Below are 27,932 nucleotides of genomic sequence, written 5' to 3' on the forward strand. Positions count from 1 at the left end.
GTCCATGGATATGATGTTCAGTCACAGCTTGACCACATCATATCCTTGCGCTATGCTTATTGTGACATACGTAATAGAGTTTTGGCCTGTAAGACTTAGCTGATCATTTATCAAACCTATTTGTCCAGGACTATCCTGATCTATTGAATATATCTGTTCCAGAAGATTATATTTCCAAGAGAAAAACTATTATCTGAAGAGTAATTTGCTAGATCTTGGTTTATATTTGCAGTGATGCAAAAAGCTGTTTTCAGTACTTGTTTATTTTGAACAGGCAATATGTATCAGGGCTATGTCACAGGTCTGGAAGGAAATATTTGCATCGGAAGGGTTTATTGCTTTTATGAAAACACTTGTAGCAGGAGTAGGTAAGTCAGCTGAGATGGCTCAATGACATACACTATTTTATGTGTAAATTTAAGGAATAGCCTGGTCTCTTTTGTTTGCTCTTAAGTACAGAGGGACACAAACTCAGTTTCCATTCAGAATTTTAGTTCATTTTTGTTAAGAAAGGTTAGTAAAACCAGGACACTTAAAAAATTCTCTAAGGAACTTTGGTCTCATGGTGGCTTTCAGCCAGTTGGATCCAAGAAGTGCAAGAGACCTAAGGAAAGAGTTTTTGTGTAATAATTATAGCTGAGTTTCCAGACCAAAAGACTACAGATAATAGGCAGGAACGTCTAAGTTATAGTTAAAATCTTGTTTGATGGCAATGCAGCAGTATGTTTAAAAGACTAAAATTTCCCATTATTATTTCTGATTACATAATAAAGTTTCCTGCATTTTTTGGTTGTGTGGTTTTTTGTTTTTAAATCAACTCCCTGCTCATTTAGACTCCTTCAGTCTTTGACATCTGTCAGGAATGCACCTGTCCCTATCACATTTGAGAACAGTGACTTTGACAGTGCATTGGGAAAACAATTTACCTGCATTACTAACCCTGCTGCTGTTTGATACGTTCTCCAGAGCCTTCCTTCAGCCTGCCCTTGTGCAATCTGTCCCTCTCTGTATTTTCTTGTTGCTTCAGGAACTTTTCACCTTTTAGAAAGCCCCTGTAAGTTGAAAGTACCTTCCTGACTCAGGAAGTCTCTCCTGCTTTCTTCTTTTCCCCATCCCAGCTCTTCTCAAAACTCAGCTGAATGTATTTTTTCTTGCTTCCATCTGGCTGTTACTTAATCCATCCATTATTTACCTTACAGGGGAGGGGTTTTATTCTGCAACCATCAGTGGTTTTACAGGAACCACAGCTCTGCCCTTGTGTATATTTGGAACATATTTCTAATGCTAATGCAGTGTATCCCAACATGTGTCTTTATTAACTGATACTGTAGACCCCAAAATAAGCATAGTTCAGTTAATTTTATTTATCAATAATACCATCAAATGATAAGCCATGCATTGTTATTGCTATCATTATTATCATGTGTAAAAGAACAAAAGTATTAAAAAAAAAAAGTTACTGAAAGGAAACTCTGATGGTTCTGATAATTTGACTTGGACTCTTCAGTGTTGTGTTTCCACACATGTAATCCCAATAGTCAGGAAATACAGAAGGAAAAGTTCTAGGAGGCTGTACAGTACTTGTGATGTCCTTAATATGTATGACTATCATACTACATGACCATTCGTGTCAAGCCACAAATTTAAACTAAAATGTGTATGAAAGAAGGTGGTATTTGTTTGCAGGGATATTTAATTCAACTCTAGGGACGCTAGCCTGCTTCACATGCAGTCTGCCATTGTGCTTGCTGCTTTGGGAATTGATATGGTGATGTGCAAAGGATTTTCTTTCTAACTTCATTTTTGGCTTTTTTGGCTGCCTTCTACAAGACTACATTTGCTGTAATCAGAGCTGTGACTGCAGTACAGCAGGTATTCCCAAACTAGTCAGATTAAAGCTGAGCACAAAAAAGTGATGTGGGAGGCACCGCAGGCAGCGAGTGTGCCCTAGCTTGCTGAGCTGCTTTTAGTTGCTGTTTTCAGTCCAAGGCGAAGCTCTCAAATATTTCCAACCTGAAAATTTAACTAAAATCAGGATTGGGTGGAGGGTAGAGACCCTATTAATGCCCCTGCAGAGGCACAGGGAGGAAGGCCTGCTGCCTGCTCTGGGCGGTCAGCAGGCATATGCCTTGGCACAAGTCAGGCTGCAGAGCTGTCCCTGCCCTGTGCAGATGGGCAAAGACTATTAGTAGGTGACCTTAGAAGAAGCTTCAGGTGCTGTCAGGACTCATGGGGGACAAAGGATGCTCTGTGGAGCACAGGGACACATGCAAAGAAAAAAAGCTATTGCAGTATGAAATATGGAGAACAAATTCAGAAGAAATGAGGCTTCAACAGGTCTGCTGCTCAGTAAGCAGCTTGGTTTTTGTCATATTTTCCTCTTTATAAAAAAAGTGGGAAGGAAAATAAATGGCTATTGCATGCATAGCCCCACTAGACTATACAGTTCTCATCTTGGTATGAAAGGATTTGTTGCATCCCCAAATTTTGCTCTTTAGGTAGAACAGGTGGGAGTTATAAAACCAGTTTACAGAAAAACATTTTTTTTCTTGTTGATATTTTCAATAAAGAACATAGTTTGGCCTCCAAACAGAAATCCTAGAATGCAGTTTTCTTGAAGTAAATTCTAAATTTAATGGGAGGTATGTCTATTTGTTAGCTTTTGCTGCATATGATTTTTCTCATGCATGTGAAGACTGCGTTTCTTTTGAGAACAGGAGTGGTGTTACACTTTCTTTCCTATAGGTTCTGTCCTTTTCCAGCTTTTGCTGAGATAGGCAGAGAAAATGTGTACAGATACTTGGGAACTGCATTTATTAAGGCATGCTAAAACAATTGCTAAAATAAAGCCTTGAAGCTTACACCCTGCTAGTTAGCACTGCTCTGGCTTTGTTGGTTTTAACTGTTGTTTATTTTTTTTAATTTTCTGATTTAACTTTCCCACCAACACTAAGCAGAGGCATTAGTTCCTGGTGGGAATTATGCCCATGACAAGTTTAAGTCTAAATTCACCATATTTTGCTACACTTTTCTGTTTGATTGTGGCAAGAAGTCTTTGTTAGTGAAGCTGTGAGCTTCACCTTATTTCTGCCAATATAAATGAAAACTAACCAGTGAGACTTTTCTCACACCTAAAACAAGCAAAACAAATGCCTGCTCTCCTGAAGGTGCAAAAGCAAGCACTGGAAACTTCTGCTCATCTGGAGAACATTTCAGAACATGATGAGCAAGAAAAGCAGGGGCAAAATATTTTGCAGCTGTGGCTACAGCAAGAGCAGCCACTGCCATTCTTGATTTTTGCTGTTGAGCTACTGTAAAAAGGCAATATTTTTATTACTAGCATCAGGAATATCTTCATCTTGAGACTCATATGAAAGAAAACAAACTGCTTTTTCAGATAACTGCTTCCCTTGTTATTTTAAGCATCTTCCTCTGCTGCTCTCAATTACAATTTAATCATTTCAAGTCTTTGTCAAGCATTTTAGAAGCCAGTGTCAGGGGTTTAAGGTGCTCTAGGCCATACCAGTCCATTTCCTTACAAACACCTCAGAGAAGTCAGGAATACTTTCACAGCTCACTGCCATAATACATAATTCAGTATAAATTCCTACTGCTGAGGAGTATAGTAAAAATGATATAACATATTAAATGTATATCAAGTTAAGTAATGTTTCTACTGTTTTGAAGTGGGGAAAAATAAAAGCCCAGGAAGATACCTAGGTAAGCACAGTCTTGACTATTGAGGACTGAATCCGCTAAGCACTGAGGCAGAAGGAATGAGTAATTTCATTAATAAAAAATCGAGGATGCTAATAGCTGGAGTCTTGCTTGAAAATAAGGCTGTTCTCCAGAAATTTATTAAGTGTCTACACATTTGTCATGGTACTCCTTGAAACACAGGTTGGCAGCCATTCCTCCTAGCCCCAAATGGTTGGTTACCATTACATCTCACTTCAGCTGAGAGCCCATAGTGGACCACATATGTTATTTCTAGCTTGTGCTTGGATAAGCTGTGGTTGTCAACATGGGTGTTCAGATGAAATATGCGAAGGTAAAGTTCTGCAAGATGATGGCCGAACTCTCTCCTCTTTTGCTCACTATGGAAAATGGTTATTTTTAATCGTGAGCATGTTGATGATCTGGTCTATAGCACCGTGTAGACGGCATTATCCTGTTGTGCAGCAGGAGGAAGAGAGGGCTGGGAGGGGAGGCTTCCCCAGGCTGCCTTCCTCCTGAGGCTGCTGGTCTGTCAACCTTTGCACCCTAGGACTGAAGGGGCCACCAGTTAATGATTTATTAACACTTATTTTAGTATGGGCCCCTTTGTTAGAAGTTCTGTTTGCTGTCTGGGCAGTTTCTCTCTCAGCTGTGCTGCTGGGAGTTAGCAATTTTATGGTAGAGGCAAGCAGTAAACCTTCAGGAGTGTTAAGACAGACTTGCTGAGGGAGCCACAAGTCAAGAAAACTAGATATCTACCATATACAAAGACATGTTTTTCTTCAACTTGTGATCTGCAGCAACGAAAGCAATCCTGGGGACGAAGAGTTTGTACTCAGACAGTATTCCAGCTGTCCAGACCATGTGTTAGCTGAATAAACCAGAGAGTAAAGATTGTCCTCGAGAACTGTATTTGGACCTGAAGACCTGAGCCCTTTTTCATGGCTGCATTGGCGCAAAATCAGCCCAGAAAGATAGTTCTTGCGTCTTGTCTTGCTACAGTAAATTATTCTTAGTGAGGTCTTGGCTCCCGCTGCTAACCTGTTTCTGGTTATCAACCATTTTGATGGAAGCTAGTTTGGATATATTCCCACTCTTCTCTGTTTATGTTGTTTCTACAGATGTGTATGTATCAGGTGCAGAAAAGAAACTCAGGCTAGCAATATTTGCTAGGGTTGTAATGTTAATTACATTATGCATGGTATCTGCAAACTTCACTTGTGGTCCCTGAATGCTACCATTTTGCTAACAGAACCCCCAGCTACAGATGTGGTTATATAGGCAAAACTACCCTTCTAATGTAAAAATAATCTTCCTCGCAACAAGCTTTCCAATGGGAAAAGCCTTCTTGCCAATGTAAACAATATCTTCACAAAGTGATTTCTGTTTGTGCCAAAGTGGTGAAATTTATAAGCCTTGAGCTGGTCTATAGGAGATGAAGTTCTCTGCTGTGAGATAATTCAGGGCACTAACAGGGGGGTCTGTCTCCCTCCCTCAAGCACTTGTTTACCTAGTGTACCTTTCTGCAGTCCTTTGGTTGTTTCATGTTATGCTGGAGAATGGTGCTATCATGGGCCTTTCATAATCAAGCTAGTGGGACAGCAATTTGTACCACCTTATCTCCTGTCTTTGCTGCTTTACTGATACCTACACATTTTACCTGTGTTTGATGGTATCTTACGGGCTGTCTGTGTGTTGCATTAGTTAGGACTTTATAGAAACACCAACTCAGGTTTTTTTTCCCCTTCTAGCTGAAAAAGAGTGAACAAAAACCTGAGTGACTTAAAGAAATTGTGACATGGTTGGAAGAAATACTCTTTAAAAATGTCACTATTAATAATCTGGTCATAGCAAAATTATAGTTTTTCTTAACACTCATGTTTCTTTATGGTTACTTCTGCTCCTTCAAAGTAATGAATAGTCTTTTCTCTATCCCATTCAAATGAAATAAACTTCTATGCTTTCTGTCTCTCTTTGTGTTCATAGATAGGCCAGTCTATCATGCACTGTTCTGCTGATTATCTCCTCAGAGACAGTTTTCCTTTCAAAGGATTAGCAAAGTTGTATGAGATATGCGAACAGCTAGAGAAAGACATCTAGGGATAGTGTGAGAAAGCCAAGTGACTTTTAGAAAGGTCAACAAAAATATTAACTCCTTGGTTGCTCTTACTTTATAAGCAGACTTTTGTTTAAAGAACCTTTCATATGTGAGTCTTAACTCTATGAGTACCAGTTACCTAAAGGATTTACAACGTTCCATTAGATGAAGGATTTTATAGGTGAGAATCAGAGGCAGAGAGACCGCGGGCAACAAATCAGTGACAGAATCAAGAAAAGAACTGAGGGAACCTATCTCCTGCACTTCCTTAGGGTTTTACTTGGGGCTTTTTTTCCCTGGATGGCAAAAATGGATTTTTTAAGTCCCTATACCTCAGAAAGTACCTGATTCTCCCAACTGTACATAAAAACGCTAATTCAGAACAAATGACACAACGCAGTTCATAATCCCCTCTTTTTTTAAATCTTGGATATTCTAGCTCGGTTTCTAGTTAAGCAAATTGTACCGATTAAGGTAGAACAATGAATGTGTTCTCAGAGAAATACTGCAAAACTTATTTGAAAAAGCACCCACTCAGCCATCATAGCTGTGATGAATTTTCTTCTTTCACCATTTGATCCAGGAGATTCTCCTTGCATGTCATGACTTATGGAGGCAGGTAATTTGCTGTTGCCTATGAAGTATTCTGCAGGCCATCAGTGCTGTCTGTCTACTGCTGTGATGACTCCTTGGGCTTCCTCCTCCTTTTTTGCACCCCAAGTCAAAAACAAATTTGCCAGGTCCCTTGATGACTTTGATACAGCATCTCCAATTCTAAAATCAATTAAGTATCACTTGTTTGATGGCAAACCACAATATCTCTCCATCTTTGAGGTCAGGTGAAGGCAACCTAAATTCTGGGCACTGCCACTAGCTCGTGGGGGAAATTTCTGAGATCTACATTGTTATTCCTATTTACAGGCACTGAGGAGAGCAGCTATTTACAGCAGCCTCGAAAATCTTGGTGTGACATCCTGGGTCACTGAGGTCCACAGGAGTCCTGCATTAAGGCCAAGAGTTTATCCACAAAGGGTAGGTGGCCAAATAAAGCTCTTTGCACCTCCACCTTGAAACTCAACCCCACAGAGTAAGTCCATCCCTGAGACGATGCTGGCTGGCACGTGTTACGCATCTGTACACTTCTGGTTTTGTGGCAGCAGCGAGGTGGTCGAGCCCCAAGAGGACCGCCTGCAGCGGCACTGCTGTGAGGGCGGCTGCCTGCAGGCTGCAACCCCCCCTGAGCCGAGCCGCCTCGGTGGCAGGCGGATTGTCAGCCCTCGGCCACCCCGTTCCTGGCAAGCGCTGCTGAAATGCTACGTAGGAACACTTGCTTTCGTGCTGCTTCTGTGAATCTCGTAATAGAGCCAAACTGAAATATAGCACAAATTTCCAGTTCTGTATTAAATCCACTGTGGATGTGTTGCTTATATTTGTGAAGTGCTTTTATGCTGTAGCTTAAGTGGTGCTCTAACCAGGCCAACGGTTTTTAGGCCTTCTAACACCACACTGAATTTGCTTATTAATTTGCGAGTTGTGTTCTGTTTAAAAACATATAAACATTAACGAATTTCGGTGAAATCCATGTGGTAACCCAATCACCTTTCTCAGTACATGTTTAACAAGCTAAAGAAGACTAAGTTTAATGCTGAATTCGTATATTTAATATTTTAGAAAACACCTGTAGGCATTTTTTTATATGTGCAGTTCCAGCCTATTTCTATGTAGAGTTCTTTCATTGGACCTTCTAATTCTATTGCACATGTGGGATAGTTGTGGGATTTATTATCAATACAGATTGAAATCTGTATTTATTGCCTTGATCATGCCAGGTAACCACTTAGCCTGAGTGATTAGGCACCTTTTTAAAAAAACAATCAAAAAATAAAAACATGCCAAGATGATGACAGTGACTTGTCAGTTAAGCAGAAACAATGGAGAAGTCAAGGCTGATAGTTAATAATTGCCTGAAAAATGACCTTTGCTGCAGTTGTTACCCCTTGGCTGAGAAAAGTAAAATAAAAAGCACAGCGATATGTAGTTTTTTGTGAAGAGGCAGCTGTCCTAACGGTGCTAGCACAGATCCAACATCATGCACAAAAGTGGCAGAGCTGCAAAGCCCTGACTTCAGCAGCAGCCCCATGTGGCAAAGCTTGCAAGATTCACTGATGCTCCTCCCGCCAGAAAACGTTATTTTGTGGTTTGTAATTTGGCTCCTGGAGATAGAGTAGCATATCCAGATGCTGCTAAAATATGGTCCTTTGTTTTGTTCTGGCAGGTTAGAGTAAGAAAGAATATTTATAAGGTGTGCTTTTTCCTTTCCAGTTAAAATGTGTCCACCCTTGAATTAAGAGGATGCTTAGTTTAGGATAATGTTGAATTTCCACCAGGCTTGGTACAGCTTGGTGAAAGCTTTCCTAAAAATAGGAATTATCTGGGATTCCTTGCATCAGAGGGCTAATGGGTGGTTGAAAATTGGATATAAGAAATAATCTATAAATATGAGGCTTTTGTCACAGCCCTAGTGACTTTTGGCAAAACCTCCTGTTGCTTAGCAGCTAGATAGTTTGAATCTGTTTTATTCTTGCCCTTTCAAGATTACTTGACAAAGCTGCTTATTCTCCCTGTGGGACAAACGGGTCTCAGTGACACAGCTTAAACTTTTTATATTGGTGAATATGTAGATATCCCTTTCCACCCAACTGCCAGTCCACGACTGCTAAGAAGAAATTAATCTATTCTGCTAAAACTTCTCAGTAAATTCAGCTCAGTGATGTTTACAGGTAACTGGACGCTAAACCACAGCGGGATGATCATGATAAAGACAGAAATGCATTCTTTCAAGCACCATTTCTCAAAGCTATTGGAGGTACAGTCCCTTTCTGATTGATCACTGAAGGGTTGAATAGTGGTTAGAATTTCAGGAGATTTTTTTTTTCTTTCTAACACTTCAAAGCCTCCTTTGAATCCCATTGTGATCCATAGTTTGAAAAAAAATACTTTAAAAAAACATCTCTGGTGGGCAGCTTCCACCAGAGATTACTGTGATTAAGAAATACTAGTTTTGTAATTTCTCAAGCCTTTTCCTCTGAGCAGCTTAAAGCACTTAGCTTCACAATAATTGTAATACATAACTTAAGCTGTTATCCCCTAAACTGAATGAGAATGTAGAATTCAGTAAGTCAGAAGAGATTTTTTTTTTTTGTTTTATTGAGATAGGACTGTTGTCTGCATGAAAGGTTTCTGTGTTGCAAACAGAAGACAATTGGACTCCTGAGGGGCATGGTTAATTTGCAGTTGTGTTCTTTTGTAAAACAGAAACAAATGTCAAGTCTTGTACACCAAAAAGGGCATGGGGCCTTCATAATGGGGCAAAAAATAATAAAGCTTGCAGCTTTCTAATAACTTAGTTTGTATGCTTAAACAAGGCATCAAGGATACTTTTGCATGCAGTGTCCCTGCAATAAAATAATGAACTTGTACTATACTTATACAAAACACTTTATATACTTCTATTGTCAAGTTCTTAAAATGATGTACTAGTGACAGAGATGTGAAGTACTAATAGAACGTTATACTGAAGATCCCACTGTACAGTAGAAGGCAGGTGACATATAATTCACTGATGAATATATTGATATTAGCAGAGAAAAGAATGTATTTGAGTTCCGGTTGTTCTAAGAATTATTTTCCCAAGATGATATTTCTGATATCTGTCATTTCTTCATCTTACCAGATGAAAATACTTAGTACAATACTGGGATATTGGATACTTTGCTTTGTTGAAAGGCCTGCCTGGGTTTTCCAATAAAGTGTATTAAACTTCCATCTTTGTTTCGGCTGTGCAAGTTTATGGTGTTCTATATTTCTTTAGTGACACCTCTTAGAGAAAAAGAACCTTAACAAAGAAATAGGTGTTTAACTGTACGATCTCTATTGGAGCCTCCGAAGAAAGGTTAGGAAGGAGATGGCAACAGATGGTAGGAGAAGAAGAAATTTCGCAGCCCCTTACTTCATGTGCAAATCACTTAGTCCTGAGGTATTGAACGTGCCTTCTAAGATGTAAATGCCTCATCTCAGACTTCTTGGCCTGGATCTTCTCTGGTGCAGAGCATTCAAATATATGCTAACTTAGGAAATACTAAGAAATTGGACCTTGGCCCAAATTTTCAAGTGAGGCTTCTAATTCAGAGCAACTGTTTGACAGGGTTTTTTGATATATCTGTGCCAGCTTCTCAAAAATGCCAGACCAAACAGAGCTAAGTGGAAGCACTGGAGGAGACGTGTCCCTTTTGATGACTGGTGTCCATATCTGATCACCCAAAAAGTGAGACGCAATGTATGTTTGAAAGTGAGGACAAAAAACTTCCCTAAGGGTAGGTAGAATTTTTTTTTCCTTGAATTTTTGACATCAGTATCCTAACCATCTTATTCTCTAGCAGGTGATGTTTGGGTTATCCAAAAGCAGAAAACTGATCGCACATTAAATAATTTTCAGAGTGAAATACTAACACAATTGCTTTCAATGGCAAAATTCCCACTGACTTCTGTGTGGGCAGAAACATGCCTCATATATTAATTCTGCTTTCGTTTGAGTGTGTCACTGCTTCTCTATTCTGCCATCTTAGGTAATAATTTGTTCTAGCTTTAAATGACCGTAGAGAAGCTTTTTACAGCAAATTTAAAGGTTGACTGAGGCTTGGAATTTTAACTCTATGACTTTCCATTACTTCAGCTGTGCTATTATATACAGCATACCATGTGTACAGAATAAAATGCAACCTACCTAGCGTTGGGTCATATTCCCAGATGAACCGTTTGGTCAGGAAGCGTACAACGAGAGCTGGAGGAACAAAAAGATTCCAGGTAAGATGCACAAGTCATCAACTCATCTGGTTTTTAAAGCTTTCCCAGCAAACTTTTCTGTATGAACGAGCATGTAGCAGCTCCCCTGAACTGTGAGCAGAATTCAGCGTTGCTTATTGCGGCAGTTGAGACCTTGTCTCTGTTTGTGGCCCACTTTACACTTTTGGAGGGGCGAAACAAAATGACAAAACCAAAAGTCTTTACAGCCTTAATCATTTACCCATGTAACAATGCAGGACAAAGAATACCAGGAGGTTTTTGATGGTAGTCTGTAAATTTTTTTTCCACTTTTTTTTGTCACTACCATTAAAAAGCCAAAACAACCTCATTTACAGTGCTGTGAGATGGTGACCTTTGAAAAAAACCACTATTTTGGATGCTTTAGATTTCCCATAAGCAGTGGAAAAAGGATTGGCAGTTTTCGAACCAGGATGCTTTGAAGCTTCAAAACTAGGGGTGTTCAAAGTAATTTAATTCTTGAAAACTTTCCCTTCAGATTTTAAACCTTGTAAGGTAAACATATAATTGGCTAAATAGCTTCCTTCTGTATTTTGGCATGCCTTCCTTGCAACAGTTTATCTTCCATGTTTTGCTTACTTGTCACTTGAAGCAATCAGCTGTAATATTTTAAACCAATGGTCAACAAATGCTATTAATGAATTTGCAGAAGTAGAAATAATGCTTTAGATTTTGGAGCACTGGATAACTAGTTCTCAGTTTATGGGCTAAAATCTTGCTACTTATGTTCTTACATTTAATTTTTTCTATCCCTCCACCCCCTTTTAAAAACAACCTATAAAGGCTTTGTCAGGATATTGATTATGTTCTAATTTAAAACTAAGCAGTGCCTTGAATTTCTAGTGGTGTAAATGAAGCATTCACCACTGCCAACTATTCAAAATGTTTTCTGCATTTCCAAAATGGAGCTGTAGATATCACTGCACTAGTTATGATTGCAGTGTTTTCAGCTATAGGAAAAGTTTTCCTTGTCAGTCTTACAGGATTGTTCCATTCTTCTTTCAGTTGCAGACGGACACTAAAAGGTGACAGGTAAACCCAATTCTGACCCTTTTCAAAATTAAAGCCATGAGAATGCCCCACATCCCAGACTTCTGGGCCCAAGAGAAGGACAAGGCAACACTCTGCAGAATAAATACCATTAATTAAGTTTTGCCTAATTGGAATCTGTTTTTTAAGTACAATGAGAACATTAGTTTTCAGGAAGATTTAACTATGCCTCATGCTTGGAGGGATAATAAGCTGATCCTAAGGAAATGAAATCACTACATAAGAAGCAATTTTAAATCAGTGTTATTTTAAGTTTCTATTTTCCTTAGGAAATCCTATTTTTTATTTCTTTTAGACTTTGCAGAAATGCTCTCCTTGGCCCTCTGAGTGAATGTGGCAATTCTTAGCCAAAGTAACTTTTCAAGTCATAGTCCTAATGTGGATATCATTATACTACAAGAAGATCTCTGTGTAGCTTATTTTCCATCTATGATGAAGTCTGCACCAGGACTTTTTTCCCCACGTTTTACCTCCGCTGGAATAGTTCACACATCTTGATGTTTCAAAAATTTGGTCATGACTCTTCGCTAATTGCTAGTAATTGGTTCTCTAATTGCTGGTAAAATACACAGCGTGTTCTTTTTTTTTTTTTTCCTTTTTCTATTTTGGCTGCGGAAGTGATGCAGGGTAAAAGTTTTCCTGACATGCTTTCAGAAGACTCCTTACCACCTTCCTTTTCAAGAACAGGTTTAAAAAATGCTTTCTTCTTTCATAGCCATGCTCTGAAGGAGAAGCAGTGATGTGCTACCTCTGTTGCAGCGCCTTACCCTGAGCCTGTACCTGGACCTGGAGTAGCTAATGGAGAGAGAGAAAAGGCAGAAGAGAGTGGGGGAACCTGTCCAACTATTTTTGTATTTAAATGTGGTCCACTTATAGTTATGATAACCTTGTACTTGTAGATGGAAATTGCTGGAGAGGAGGGTCAGAGTGATAAAGGGGACTGGAAGAAAGTCTGTCAAGCACTAATGTCCGAGACAGGTGATAGAGAGCAGCAGCTCTGCAGGAAAGAAGGAGAAGAGCTGATTTTGGAGGTTCCCCAAATTAAGGAGGTGCGAAGGTGACAAACAGTAAGAAGGAAAGGTAGAAGTGGACTGCAGCTGCTGAGATGAGCCTGAGAGAAGAGAGGTACAGCTATGTGCACGCGATGAAATGGTACAGACATTGAGTGCTACAGAGGTGAAGAATTAGAGATCACAGATGTAAGCTCTGGTGAGGAGATAAGAAGTAGGTTGTATTCATCTCCAGCAGGGAGGCCTGTATGCAGAAATAACAAATAATCGCATGTGCAGGAGGGAGCTGAAGAAAAGAAAGGAAGGATGGGAGGTGGCTGCCACGCATAGGGCCAGATGGCAATTAGTCTCCCTTGCTGGCAGGTCTCAGCGGGGAGCCCAGCGAGTCACTCACTAGGCGCTGCCGGGAATAAAGTTCTTGCACAAGTCTTGCTTGGGTCCGGTGAAGGGAAGAAAATGCCACCTCAGCACAATGCCAGGTGAGTGGGGAAGTATCGGGTTCAGAGCCGTGTGCTCTGTGCCAGTTTCGGGGGCGCGCGCACTCGGGGCCGTGCAGAGCTGCTGTTCCTGCGGGGCTGCCTCTGCTCAGCCTCCTCACTTCTGGCCTGGCTGATTCCCTCAAAATACTCCTGTTCCCCTTCATGGCAATGGTCACAGCCCATCCTAGAGAGCTTTTCACTTCCACATATTTTTACAAGGCTGAAGATTAGCAGCTGCATTTCACAGATGGGGAATACAAGATGCTCTTGATCCAGTGTCTGTCCTGTTTATAACTATTGCAAACTATATTGGATGGGAAATGTCTTCACTTTTGCCTCATTAGGGGTCTTTAGCAGATGGGCCCCTGACATACAGTTGAGTATTAAAACAACGTATGTGACTTTGCTATCTGATTTGACTGAAAATAGTCAATGAGACGAGCTGGGAAGGGCATCCAAGTGCTTGGGCTGTCAGTCCGGAGACCTGCGTGCTGGCTCGCGCCGCCTGCCCTAGCGATGGTCCCCCTGGAGCAGGGGTATTACTGTGGAGCCATTTTGTTTATGTTGAGCTCTCTTACTGCCAGATTACATCACTTTTTAGTAAAACAGCTTCTGCCAGCAGAAGAATCAGAAGTGAGGACATTAGGAATTCACTGCACTTAGAGCTGTAGTGCTCAGATTTCTGCTGCTGGCATAAAAGACGCTTTGGGCAAAGCAATAAAACTTATCCATGTCCTTAGCAATGCTGCATAGAAAGAGTTGAGATGGGCATTCTTCCTTCTCACCTTAGCAAAGGTGTGTGCACCCTGTTTGACCAGTCAGCCTTATTTAGACGTGCTTAACTCCAATACTAATAATGAGCCAAAGAGCCAAAAATAACCCAACACACTAAAAATAATAATCCAAATGCTAATTCAAAATAACATTGAGGTTGAGAATGTCTGAAACACATTATTTTCTGATTAAATTAGGTGACTAATTCCGATGTTCATATTAAAATTACAATTTCCAGTGCTTATCATCAAAGAAGATGAAATGAGTTTTGAAGCAGGCAAGATTTAGATCGATGCAGTACCTAATAGGAGTGAATTTCATGGTCCTCCACTGAGACTAGTCCAGGCTCTTCCCTGAACACTTACTGCTTGTGAAATACAAGACCTTGCAGGCTTAGAAGGAAAGAATCTCCAACAAACTGCAATTTGGATTCCCGCTGTGTTTTTCAGAGACATGACCTTTACCTAAGGGAATTGATGTAATGTCCCAGCAAAGGAAGAATAGACTCATGTCTCTTTCTGCCTTTCCTTACACCCTCACTTCCAAGTCAGCTGTTGTGTACAGGGTTTAAATTAGGGTAGAACTTGGCCCAGGACTTTCATTCACTCATGTTTAAACCTTCTGCCTTAGAAGTTATTCTTGGAGAAGAAACATGACTATCTGTCAAATACATTTGCAGTGTAACTCCACTGAAGACAATGAAGTTATATCAGGAATTAACTTGGCTTATAAACTGAGAATATCAACCACATCATTAATCAATTTCTTTGGGACTTGTGTGGCTGAGTCCCTTACTCAGCTTTAAAAATCTCAGTCCGTATCTTTTGGAACATTTGTTTTTGTGGTGTTCTGCATCTTGCTTTAGATCTTTCTTTGGATTTAGTAATATATAAATGCTCTGGCTAAATTTACAATCTGCCTGAATACATACCTTCATGAATTTGTTATTGTTCCAGCTAATACAAGCTGAGCTTTTGAGGGAAGAATGGAAGCAGGGTTTTATCTGAAAAACATCCCCCTTCCCCAAAAGCTACAGAGTTCAAAGTTATTCTAAGAAAAATAACAGTTCTCCGCAGTGAAATAACTGTATGATGACTCCTTCATGCCATGAGAATTTTCAGCTATAAAAATGGTCTGAAAGTAGTCCCATTATTTAACTTATCAACAAGTTCATTCCTGGTGCCATGATGATGTGTCATCAGTAAACCATACTTGGCAGGAGACACCAGAGTGGTTAAAACCAGAGGCTATAATGATCAAAAGGCACTTTCACGAATGAAGTATTTCATTTTTTTTAATACATACATTTTTGTTAGAGAGTTCATCCTCCATTCACCCTCTCGGAGGCCCCTCATGTATTGGAATTTCAGTCCCCTTGGAGCACGTGTCAAGCTCCAGCCTGAAGGATGGCGGTGCCACAGGATTCTGGCATGCAATGTGCTGCCTCCTTAAACAGCTCTGTGTCCAGCTTTGGGAAGTAATGGTTTGTTTTAAAGGCACTACAATGAGAATTTAATTTGCTCCTGAAAGTGCAGGTTGTTTGGGGGGGGGGGGGGCAAGTATGAATTTATAATGCAGAGTCCTTTTCTGATCCTGATACATCATGGATGTAAACATGCAGTCATTACTTCTGGCTCTGTGTCCGTGGGCCTGGGTTTGACCCAGTTTTGAAAGTATCTCTGGCAAGTCAGTGATGTGGGGATATGAGTGGTGAGTGAGACGTCAACAGAAGGATTTCTCTGCCTTCTTCCTCTCTTGGTTTGTTCACTGTGGTTACTTCTGATGTTGAGATCTAACGTGCTTGTAGTAAGCGAGAAGGTAAATTTAATGGGAAAGGAAGAACTGTACCAAATATAAAAATGATCTGGTTTACACTGCCTTACTGTCTCAAACTCTGCATATTTTATGCATATTTTAATCACTGTCTTAAGTAGTGAACTGTTCAGAGAAATTACTGTGTACGCGTATATGTTTCTTCTGTAACAGCACAGTGAGGTCCTCCACTGACTGATGATATAAATATAGAAAGTATATATATACTCTTATATATAAATATCAATTAAATGCAAATATAAAAAGTATATATACTTTTTAATATACTTTTATATACTGTATAGCAATATATATGTAACAGTGTGTATATATATACACTGTGTAATTGTAAATACAGACTAGGATTGAACAGCTATGTGATGAAATGTGTTGCTCTTGCCTTTCAAGAGGTTATGTTATTTAGTGTAACGCAAGCCTATTTTCTTCAGTGGTAATGATGTCGGCTTCAGTTCTGTGGAACCAAATCTGAACATCAAAAATGGTTGAAGTATCTTTTTGTTCTGGTGGGGTATAAAGGGACTGGAATACCTGTCTCAAATCTCTATCATAATCCCCACAGCAGGATCATGCACTAACATACTTTCAAATGTAAAACTTAAGCACTGTATATTGATTTTATCTTTACTGTAAATAATACTTTACATGCTGAATATGCACGTAGCAGGACTCCAAAGACTGCTTCAGATGCTAATTCAGTAGGTTGTTCAGTTAGATGTCAATAACTGACCTTCTGACAAGTTGTTTGGAAGGACTGTGCTACTGTGGAAGAGACGGAGACCATAGTCCTCCTCATCTGTGATTTTAGCAGTCTTCATTAGGATATTCATCCTTTGGCCTGACCAAATGTCAGTGTAATTAGTGTCATTTCTAAAATGGCTGTCACTTTTCAGTTTCTACTACAAAGTTCTGGGGAGTATTTCTTTTGTTAGTGGCAATTTCAGTTTATCTCAGATGTCACTGCATTCTACTGCGATGGGAAGTAGCTGATTTTAGGAACTTTTGAGTGGAAAGGGTCTGGAGAAAAGTAACTTGTTTCAAGGAGCTCATCTGAAACTCTGGCAGTCCATAGCATGGTGTATTTACTAATTTCATTTCAACTGTCTTAATAGCAGACTGGAAAGAAGCACTACATCAGATTATTTTGCAAGCACTTTTTAATTGCAAGGAATGAAGTAAACAATAACTTGTGCTTTTACAAGAGCATGCACATTAGTTTACTCTGCCACCACTGAAAATGAACATAAAAATCATTGACTTCAGTGCAATGAAACTAATGCTTGCAGGTGCTCATGAAACGGGAAGGTAAGCCACCCATTTCCCAACCTGCACAAGGGTAGTTGCTCTGCCTATGTTCACGCTTATTTGCAGGGTGACTGTTTACCCAGTGCTCTGCTCCCTGCGTGTTTCTGCTCTCCTGCTCACCAACCAGACCGTGTGTGGGCTGCCCAGGCTTAGGGGTGCTACCTGCCTGTGTATGCCCAGGCATGGGATCTTGTGGATGCTCCAGCTCTTCTGCAACATCTAGCTATGCCCGGTCCCGCTTTCGTAGGCTTGCAGCTTTCGCACAAATTGAGCTTGATGCTAGGGACTTGTTGGTATCTCCCTTCACTGACAGAGATGCCTGGCACCCAGGTTAGACGCAAAATTTGCCACTACTCAGAGACTGGGAAGAAAGCAATCTCGGCATGGGTGTGATAGTGGAAGAAAGGCCGCTTTCCTTATTTGGTCCCGAATACAGAAAATACAGGAGTCATTTGTCAAAATCTTTGATTGTAACCACATCCTAATATTAATAGCAGGAAGTGTTTCTTATCTTGCTTCTGGTGTGGTAATTTCACAATAAAAGAACCTCTCAGTATATTCCTCTAGAATAGTCTACTGTGAATCACACAAAATACACAGTACAATAGTCATTTATCCCATCGCCACTGAACGGGAGGATTTTTGTAGTAATGTTCTGCCCATTGCCTTCAGTGCTGGAGGCTTTTTTTTTTTAACAACAGCTGCTGCATATGGAATACAAGCAGGACGCTTAATTTATATTACATTATCCCATTCCATAATATATTGTTCCAATATCAGGTTGTTTATTCACAGTCTCATATAAAAGATAAATTTTCAGACTAGTGTGTCTAATGGTTTTGATCATTTTAGGAACGCAGTGTGTAATATCCGTACTTCTACCATTTCTCCTCACCTGACTTCATTGTATAACTTGTTATGTCGCCCCTTTGTGAAGACTAAACTTTCTGGTGTGCTATTACTAACACATATGGTTTTTCCAAAACATAGTTAATGGTAACACCTCCAGATGTTTGTGTGTCTGAGACAGTATATTTATGATCAGGCTGTAGAGCAAGTCTTATGGATGAAGTCACAGAAATAACTGCTGCTTTTCTAGATGATTGACACAGGTAAGGTTTGAATTTGCAAGCTGTTTTGAAAGACACTGGGCAAAGTAAAGTAGAATAGGATTCTCAGTAGAAAACTTTGACATAAACCCACCCACCCATCTCAAGGTGAAAAATAAAAAAGGTTTGATTTATTTGAGGAAGAATTGAAAAAAGAAAGAAAATATTTTCAGAAGAAAGAAGGGGTGTGGAAATCTTTTTTCTTTAAAAACCCAGTATTTCATTAAGACAATGGCAAGATGACAAAATTTTCAGGGGCCTGTAGCTTTTTTGTATTTTTTTTTCCCTACATTTCTCCCAGTGTTGACTTCCGAAAACATCCCACTCTTCTTTTTGTCAAATTAGTTTGTCATCTTTAAAAAGGAAAAAGAAAGAAAGGAAATAAAGGAGGGAATTCTGTAATACTTTAGATGGCAGGATAATCTCCTGGTTATTGTCAAAGCATTTTTGTATGAATGAATTTTTGTTGGCAAATGCTCTTTGAACAGAAAGGCCATTTTTTGGAAGGAAGCTAGTTTTTTTGGATTTCTCTTTCAAAGGAAATGCCTGAACACCTCACCATTTGTTCTCAAAGAACCTGTAATTTAGGAAATGCAGATTTAAAACAAACAAACAAACCCAACCTCACTAGCCTCCATTTTGTACCTCTATTCACTGCGGTGTTATTTTGTACTGCATTGGAGAAATGTGTGGGACTAAACTGTGGGGTTTTTTACCCAGATGCCACTGTTACAGGGAGGTGGCAAAGATGCACTTTCTTGGCTGTAGCATCCACCAGCTTCTCAGCTTCAGCTGATCTGGATGTGCTGAAAGGGTTCAAAGTTGATTTTGCTCTGCCGGTGCTGAGCCTGGCTAAAGGCGCAGGCAACGTGAGTTACTTGAGTGGCATTCCTGAAAGGGAGGGCTGGTCGGCCGTTTTGGGGATGCATTGAGCTGCTCCTAGGACAGTGTGGAGCTGCTGCCGCATCCCTTGCCAGTGCCGAAGGAGGAACATGCAGGAGCACAGAAGGAAGCAGGGGCCAGTGCAGTGCAGGAGTGGGGATTTTTGTTGCTGTTCTGGTTTTTTTTTATTTGTTTTGTTTTGTTGTGGGGGTTTTTTGTTTGTTTTTGTTGTTTTGTTTTTTTTTTTTTTAAGGCTCTCCACTCTTGCTCTGATCCCTGCTTTCTCTCCCTTTCTGTGCTCAGAAGGCAAGAGGTGATTAGGAGGAACTGGAAGAAAAGGGAGAGAACTGAATTTGCCTTATTAGAGAAGGTCCGCATGTCCTGGGAGAGCCATGGACCCCTTTCCCAGGGAGCAGGGGAGGAGCATGGTCTCATGCCCAAAGGAGATGAAGAAATTTTTCCAGTAAGGTGAAAAGCCAGTTCTGTGTGAAGCCTTGGTTGGGGTAGGGACTGGTCTACAAGACCCAGCTGTTCTGTGAGAGCATCCTGGCTGCCAGCAGCAACTTGGCCATAAATCCTTACACCTGCCTAAGGGGGAGGCTGCTGGTAAGGAGCTCAGTGAACCAATTTGCTTCATGCTGGGGTTAGTGCTTCATAGTTTTGGGGGCTGGCTGGTGTTTCACCATCCTACTGACTGCTGTTCTTGCCAGGAGCGAGAGACATTTTATTTCACGTGGTATGTCCTGGTCTGACAAACCCATTCTGGAAAGGTGCAACATACTCTTTTGCTGCTAAGCTGAAGACTTAGTGTAATTCTAAATACTTAAAAATAGGTTTTTATCAGGCCCTGGTGAGTCAGCCTGAATGAGAGGGCAGTTAGTGTACTGTGAGGAAGGCACTGGCATTAATGCTGGATCACTACCTGTATTTGTAACCTTCACAATGGCAAAAAGTACCTTTGTGAAAGTGCCTTGTTGTGCTGCTGTTTCACTGTCTGTATAGATCAGCACAAATGGTAACTAGAAATGGCATAAAGCGTACCCTCTTCTCTTATTTGCCTCAGAAACCCAGTGATGTAAAGGGATGCAGAGCTCCCTATTTCATTTTGGTAGACAGCACTGACTGTTTCTGTGTGGTCAGAGTCTGAACAGACTATCTATCACTCTCTTCTCAGCCTGACCATAATAATTTTCTCATGTTATTTTAAGTCCGTGTATACTTTATCAGATGAGACTACAGCTCACATCAAATGAAAAACAAGCTCTTCCCTGGCTTTTTTCTGTGATATACTTCACTTCTTTTACATGCACACCCCGGCTTTCTGGGTTTGGCTCCATGGAAATGTCAGATAACCTGGAAAAACTTTACATTGCGATTACAATCCAGCTGGAGTAGGATATACAGGAAAATCTTGAAAGATCATATGTCCTGTGCAATTTCCAGCTTTCTTTGACAGTGGAGCTGGAAAACTAGAAGTTTGTATCAGCCCTATTGACTAATTTGTGGCTTATTGATCAAGAGATGCATGCCTGTAAGGTGCTTGTGTCACAGGGAAATGAAGAATTAAGCAGCAAAATACATTGAAAACTGACTCACTGTTTTTTTTTATGATCCTCTTTTTTATAAGTCTGATGACATAAGCATGACAAATGTTACATCTGTTTAATACAGTGCACAATACAATATTTATGGGAACCCATTCTTTTCAAATTGTGTTATTAGCTGATTTTGCATTGCAGCTCCTGGGCTACCTGGAATTTTAAAGGCAGAAGATAAGGAATTGTTTTCTTTCTGATGGGGCTCATTGCCAAGTACCTGAACCAGACACCTGGAGAAGTTCCCAGAAGAATGCATGGAGAAAGGCATGTGAGAACAGATATATCAGATAGTGACATAAACTACAATGGTTTTCAGGCTTGTGTGACTAGTTACTGGCAACGTAGCATGTAATCTTCTAACTGCCTCTAGCATCTCATGAAGGTGGTGGCAAATGTCCTGATGGTTGTTCTCATGTTTTAGCTATGCTTTTTTTTTTTAACGCTCCTTCTTTTCTCTGTGTTGTTAAGACATCTGCTCCTGCTACTTGCTTGCCACCTGGAATCTTGAACTTTTGGTTGTACCAGTAATTTTTTTACAGCAAACAGCTTTGCCATTACACATGGAGAATTAAGAGGCACAGCAGCAGGAGCAGAGAAGCTCTTCAAGAGACAAAGGTATCATTTCCACAGTAGGGTTTGTGATGCTAAACAAGAAAAGTGAATGATAGAAAGCCTGTGATCAACAATTGAAGGAAAATGTAAGTTTAATGCTATGCACCACATGCTTGTTTCTCACAGTATAAAGAAGTATGTTGCAAAGTGGAGTAATGATTAGCTGAAGAAGAAAGCTCAGTCTGAATAAAGGTTTTCTAACATGCTGTAGAGATGCTCATTTCTAGAGGCAAAAAACTGACCCTACCTAACGGTATCTAACCGCATCACCTCAGCATCACCTCTTTACTTTTGTGGAGCAGGCTGGAAGAGCAGATTCGGGTGGAGAGCATCTTTTCATAAATCACTGGTGACTAAAGCCCGTTTAAATCTGAAACCTAACTGGAGATCTGCCTGATCTCACATCACTGCTCATCCCATACAACTGCTGTCAGTAGCAAGTTTTATTCATCCCAGAACCTGGAAGTAATGATTTCCTATCAGAGCTATGACATGTTAAGATGGGCAAAGATAAACACTGCCAAGTGGTCCAGTATACTAGTGTGGTGTGCTTCGTTCCTAGTACTAGCGACAGCATTAAATTAATTTAAACTAATTCATTGTTTAGATAAACAACTATCATCTCCTATCTCTGGCTGCAACTACAGTTTCATGAGCACTCATTTGGTGCCTATAATAACGTAGGGGTTATTATTAGCCTTCTGCTTGGAATCTGGACACACAATCCTGGGAACTGTTCAGAGTAAACTTTAAAATTATGTGTGTGTGTGGCAGGGGGAAAGCATGATCTAAATTTAAACGGTAAATTTCTGCTTTCATTTTCAATGCTTAAGGGCGTTCAGCTGATAAACATCATATGTCTTCAAACAAAAAAAAAAGCACAGTAGTAGATAATGGATGCTGTAAAACCTCTGACTTATCTCAAGTCTGAAACTTGGGGGATTAGCATAACTTAGTTTATGATGTTCATCACAGCTGCCAGGAGACCTGGCCCTGCCTCCCCACAGTGCAACAGCTAAAGGGAGTGTTCTTCTGGTCTCAGCTATCTAATTAGCTATACTTAGTTAAAAGTCTGTATTAAGAGGAAGCTCTGCTACGTGTATTCATGCTGAAAAATGAGTTCTACCCCAAAAATCTGAAGTGATATGTGGGTGAGATTCTCGTGTCCATAGAAATTACACAGATAGCTAAGATAACAAGTCTTCAGAACTCTTCCAGTCATTATCTCATTCACTGGTTTATCCAGTTTAAAGTGACCTTAGTGATGGGGTTTTCTTCATTCCTTTTACATGAGGCTGCAAACATCAAGTTCCTGTTTGTTCTAGGGAGACACTAAAAATCCCACAGCAGTTTTGCAAGTCTATTGTGTCATCTTTCCCTGCTAGGATCCTCTCCTCCATCCTGAGGTTCAGTAGGTACATGCCACCGTAGTGGATAACAGTGTCAGGTGCTCAGAGATCTTTCAGGACTAAGGAAGTTTGCAATTATGATGATATTAACTTCTATTATTTTCTCAGGCCAGTGTGATAAACCTCTCATCGCTGAGTTTTTCTTTTAATGCTTTTTTTAAAGAACACTTCCTCAGTTCCAGCCCATGATCTTTTTAGAGTGAGCGGAGAGAATATAAACAATTCCACTTTCTCTGCCAGCATTTGAATAAAGCAATATAAGTTTATTTTTCCTGTTACTGCCCTGCAGAGTGCCGTATACTGACTGCAGCAATCTGCATTTGCTTAGCCATTCATGATGACATCATATGAGCCGTGAGGAAACACAGCCCTGGTAATCTACAATTTGACAAGTAAGAAAACCTCCAGTTGCTCACAATGAAGGCTGATACGGTGGCTAGGGAGCCAGTCCGAGACTGTGGTTTACATTCCTTGCTTTGGCATGCTTTTTGTTTGGCTTTGCCCAGAATAATAGGTGATTACACTTTCAAGGTTATTAGTGTGCCCGGCAGGGCAGAGAGGTAGCCAGCATGATGTCTAGTAGCATTTAAAAGGAGTTGGTCTCTAAGGATGCCCTTCCCCAGTGTTCTGCCATCCGTCTCTCCCCACCAAGTTTCTTTTTGTCACTCTCTAGTCTGTAGCTTTCCAAGTCTACCCACCCAGACATGCTGATTCATGTGTTTGTGGGAATAAGCTCTATGGGGAATTAATGAAATTATCCTGATTCAGAAAATGTTCTTTCCCCAAGACTGGGTTTTTTTTGTTAACCCTGATCATTGCACTGATCCTGAGAAAGGCACAGTGCCTCCAACAGCTGAAGTGGCCAAACTGAGAGCAGAAGGTGGTCTTGCGGGAAAGGTGGGGAATGCTTAAATTGGCTTTGCTGATGGAGAAAACACACCCTACACCTGGTGATTTCACATATACTAGGGCATTTCTAGAAATTTCTTTTGTGACCTATCTTCCTCTTTTAGCCCCCAAGCAGCTTTTGAAAAATTTGTTCTTTAGCTTCTCTGCACATTCCTCAGTTTCATCTGGAACCTGGGTGTAATGGTACTGCTGCTGGGATAAATGGGTTATCACTGCAGATAGGGTGATGCTGACAAAGCAGAAGTGTTTTGGAAGTATAAATAGTACTTTTTACTTGGATGCTGAAACAATGCTTTCACAGATACACATTTAAGGAAAGCATTAATCTTATTTTATTGTTTGTTAGAAGCTGCATTCTCAATGAGCTGTGTACAGACATCAAGAATATTTTATAACCATTGGTTCCTTACTCCTTTTAAAAAAGGAGGCAAATTTAGCTGGCATTTTTAACTTTCCTGATGCACCCTGACATAGCCTCCCCAGGAGATAAAGATAAGCCTTGTGGTCGCATAAATGACTCTGCTGCAGGGTGGGATGAACTCTTCAGCTCCAGCTGAGTTCAGCCAAAGCTGAGAGCTTTGCTCACCTTTCTTACAGGAGCAAGTGTTATTTTTAAAGTAGTCTGATTCCCTCTTTATTGTTTTGGTTTCATATAGAAGAAAAGATATGGTTTTTAAGCTCCACTTACAGGTATTGTCCTGCCCTGTGGGCTTGCTGTTTAGATGGCAGAGCACCTGGGATGGCTGTGGCATCTCCTGCTCATCCAAAACAAGTTCAGAGCCCAAGTGTTTGTGGTTCGTTTGAGAGGTTACCAGTGGGAGATGAGGACCAGCAAGAGCTTTCAGGGCTGGCACCTTTAGTGTAGGAGCAATCGCTGGACGTTCGCAATTTCGGTGGTGAATTTTGGCCAGATTGAGCAGGAGAGGCTGTGTACGTTGGAAGTTTTAGTAGGCTAAACAAGTTCAGAGCCCAAGTGTTTGTGGTTCGTTTGAGAGGTTACCAGTGGGAGATGAGGACCAGCAAGAGCTTTCAGGGCTGGCACCTTTAGTGTAGGAGCAATCGCTGGACGTTCGCAATTTCGGTGTTGGATTTTGGGCAGATTGAGCAGGAGAGGCTGTGTACGTTGGAAGTTTTAGTAGGCTAAACAAGTTCAGAGCCCAAGTGTTTGTGGTTCGTTTGAGAGGTTACCAGTGGGAGATGAGGACCAGCAAGAGCTTTCCTTCACGTCTGGGGCAGACGTGAAGGAGCCCCAGTGACATGGAGCCCCAGGGGGGCAATAAAACCCACAGTGATCCTGCTCCTGACCCCCAGCAGCATTGCTCTGTCACGCTCCTGCTCCAGACAGGCTTAGGTACTCTATCTGCTCTACCTGTTGTCCTGGAGGATGAGCAGTCAAGGCAGCAATTCCTGCTCTCCCCACTGTTATTGAGGTCAGGGCTGGAGGAGGAATTTTGTTATTCATCCCCATTCTCTGAATTCCCTCCCCTCCCATTCTTCAGGGTTTAGCCCAAAAAAAAAGCAGATCAGTGGCAAGAAGTGATGAATAATTCACTACTCTAAAGGAATGAGCATGGTCTGGTTAGAAAAGGGGCACACTCCCATTTTAATTAGATAAAGTACAACATTTAAAGGTATGTCAGTCATTGATACAGGAGATAAGAAGGCCAGGACTGTGTGTTTGGGAAAGCAGAGAAGCAGCAGGCTCATTGCAACCTATTGTCAGATAAGCCACTGTGACAGAAAGCATTGGCTGGAAAAAAGAAAAACGTTCCTGGAGATAAAGCTGACAATGAAAGGGCAGAAAACTCACATGCCACTGAAATTATTCCTAGAGGAACACGCATCAGGAGGCTATTTTCAGTTGGGCTGTTAAATTGTTCAACAGCTGGGAAGTGTCCTGCCATTGCTCAATGTAGCTATATATTTCTGGGATGACTTCTGTACTGAATTCTTCCTTCCTTGAATGGAGCCTGAGGCACAACCCACTGAAGTCATCAACAGCTTTGCCTTTCTTGCTGTAGGTTGAAGCTCATGCCCCCGGGGAGTTATTTAGGTGTGATAAGTAATGTTCTCAAATTGATACCAGCAGCAGCAGCCCCACCCCTACAAGAAAGAAGTTAAGACTGAGATCCCTGTGCCTGCAACAGCTGGAAACAAGGCGGCTTAGGCTAAGTTCCTGCATTGTAGAGCGGTCTCCTAAAGAGAGAGCTTCTCATCTCTCCAGTGTCTTCTGTGTGAGGGTTCTTGCAAATATGTCACTAGTTTTTCAAGTGCTTCCTTTGCTATTCACGGCTCTGAAAAGCTTGCCTGCACTTGGAAAATCATCTTGCATGTAAATTAAAGTACAACTGCTGTGTCTCAACAGCTCTTACATGGATAGGCTTACTTCTGGTCTTCCTCTTATGAAACTTGGTTAAACTGAGTCAACTTCAAAAATCTTTGCGAAAAGGATTGTTAGGCCAAATTCTGACTGTTTAGGCAGGGAACTTCTCAAAAACCAGCTGGCTGCTTTTTCACCCTATTCTTTAATTGCTTACCTGCTTGCCTGGGCCTTCCACAACTGTTTAGATGGTGCCAGTGGGGAGCACTGCAGCCGCTCACCAGTTACTGCTGGGGCGGCTTTAGGCACTTGCTGTGGAGTGTGTTGGCAGCATTAGTCCCTTGGAAGTGTGTACTTCACAAGTGTCCAATTTTGGTTGAAGGCATCACTCCAAGTGCTTACCTGTCTCTTCATGCCATTCTCATTAAGCCAAAGGCCTCATCTATTTATTCCAGCAGATCTTTCTTCAAGCTACACTAATTACTAAAGAAAGCATGTAGCCTAACAGAGGAGGAAAACAACATCCCACAAATATCCATAAACACACAGCTAATGAAACATGGACAATAACTGCTAGCTGGGATTAGACTCAGCTGTTGCTTCATTACGGTCTTGCTCCACCAGACTTGAGTTAGCTTCCCGCTAGCTGCGACCAGAGTACCTAAAGAATGGCAGATGGACACGCAGTAAACCACAACAGGCGACTAATGAATCCAAAGAGGTATTGCAGGGTTCTGTGCCAAAGGGGTCATGGTAAAAACACTCGTTTAGTACAATCATAGGCCTCTGAGGCAGGGGGGATGGACAGGGTAGTTAAATTTATGTAAGGGAAGTAGAGGAACTATGTAGACAAAAATGAGGATTATTACGACTATCATAGCCCTTGTCGGCAGATATTTGACTGGAACTTTTTTGATTAAAATGTTGCCATTTTGGGCTATTGCCCCTCCAATGCCCCCCTCCCATTTCCTGAAAGAAAACCTGAAATACTTCAAATTTAGGTAAAATTTCATGGCAGGTTTCCCTGTCCTTCTGCTTAATCACTCTGTCTTTCTTTTCCCGCCCTTTTAGGAAGGAATTTTTTTTTTTTCCCCACTAGAAGGATCTTAAGACAAAAAAATTTGATAACTTTTCTGCTAACTATGGTTTGAACTAATTCTTAGTAATAATGTTCCCATACCCTGTCTTTCCCCTTACTCATCCAAATAGCATCGGGCACATTTCCCACCAGTCTTTAGATTTCAGTATCTGTCTGAGTCTTGATTCTCAAATATAGGTAAGTTGTGATTCACCCATGCAGAGGACAAGTCTATGATTTAAGCCGAATTAAATTAACTTTAATTCAATTTGAAAACATTATGTAGTAGATAAACTTTCTTATGCTTCTCTCCAATAGGACTTGAATTGCAGCAAGCATGCATTTTTTCCTTCTTTGATCAGGAAAATAGCAAGTATCATAAAAAGGGGGGTAATGAGTAACTAGTCACTCCATAAGCTTGGTGCATGGCTGAACAGCTGATGGCCCATGGGTCTTTTCCACCTAGTCCTGGCAAAATGATTTTTCCACTGCTCTATAAGATCATAAAGTATATTTGTCTCCAAAAGCCCAATCTGAGCAAACTCCTATAATATGAGTTGATCTACGGTTGTCAAAATTTTGGATGACACCAACTTAAAAGATTGGGAAATCTTTAAAAGGCATTTGAAAGATTTCCCAATCACTTCAGTGAGGTTAGATTTTTTTTCAAAGGCCCAGATCCAACATCAGTCTCTGTTGAAAGTTCTCATTCACCATAAGCATAAGTATATTTAAGCTCTTAAGATGCAAATAGGGACCTAATCAGATTTTCCAGAAGCACCAAGTTTCCTGGCACTTATTTGCAGCTTAGGGACATACTTATGTTAAAAATTTTGGCCCTCAGTCGCTGTTTGTAACTTGCAATTTCTGT

General features: G+C 40.7%; 1 protein-coding gene across 2 annotated transcripts in view; it reads right to left on the reverse strand.

Moving 5' to 3' along the window:
* RERG (RAS like estrogen regulated growth inhibitor) overlaps positions 1-27,932 on the reverse strand; it is a 106,024-nt gene that overhangs the window by 4,849 nt on the left and 73,243 nt on the right. Inside the window, exon 2 of one of the 2 annotated variants that reach the window (XM_059816452.1) lies at positions 10,599-10,655. The exons of the other annotated variant lie outside the window; for it this stretch is intronic. Within the exon in view, the coding sequence (XP_059672435.1) occupies positions 10,599-10,655 (57 nt within the window). The remainder of the gene's footprint in view (positions 1-10,598; positions 10,656-27,932) is intronic. 2 annotated transcript variants of the gene reach the window in all.

This window comes from Gavia stellata, chromosome 4, assembly GCF_030936135.1.
Source record: "Gavia stellata isolate bGavSte3 chromosome 4, bGavSte3.hap2, whole genome shotgun sequence".
Classification (NCBI taxonomy): Eukaryota; Metazoa; Chordata; class Aves; order Gaviiformes; family Gaviidae; genus Gavia; species Gavia stellata.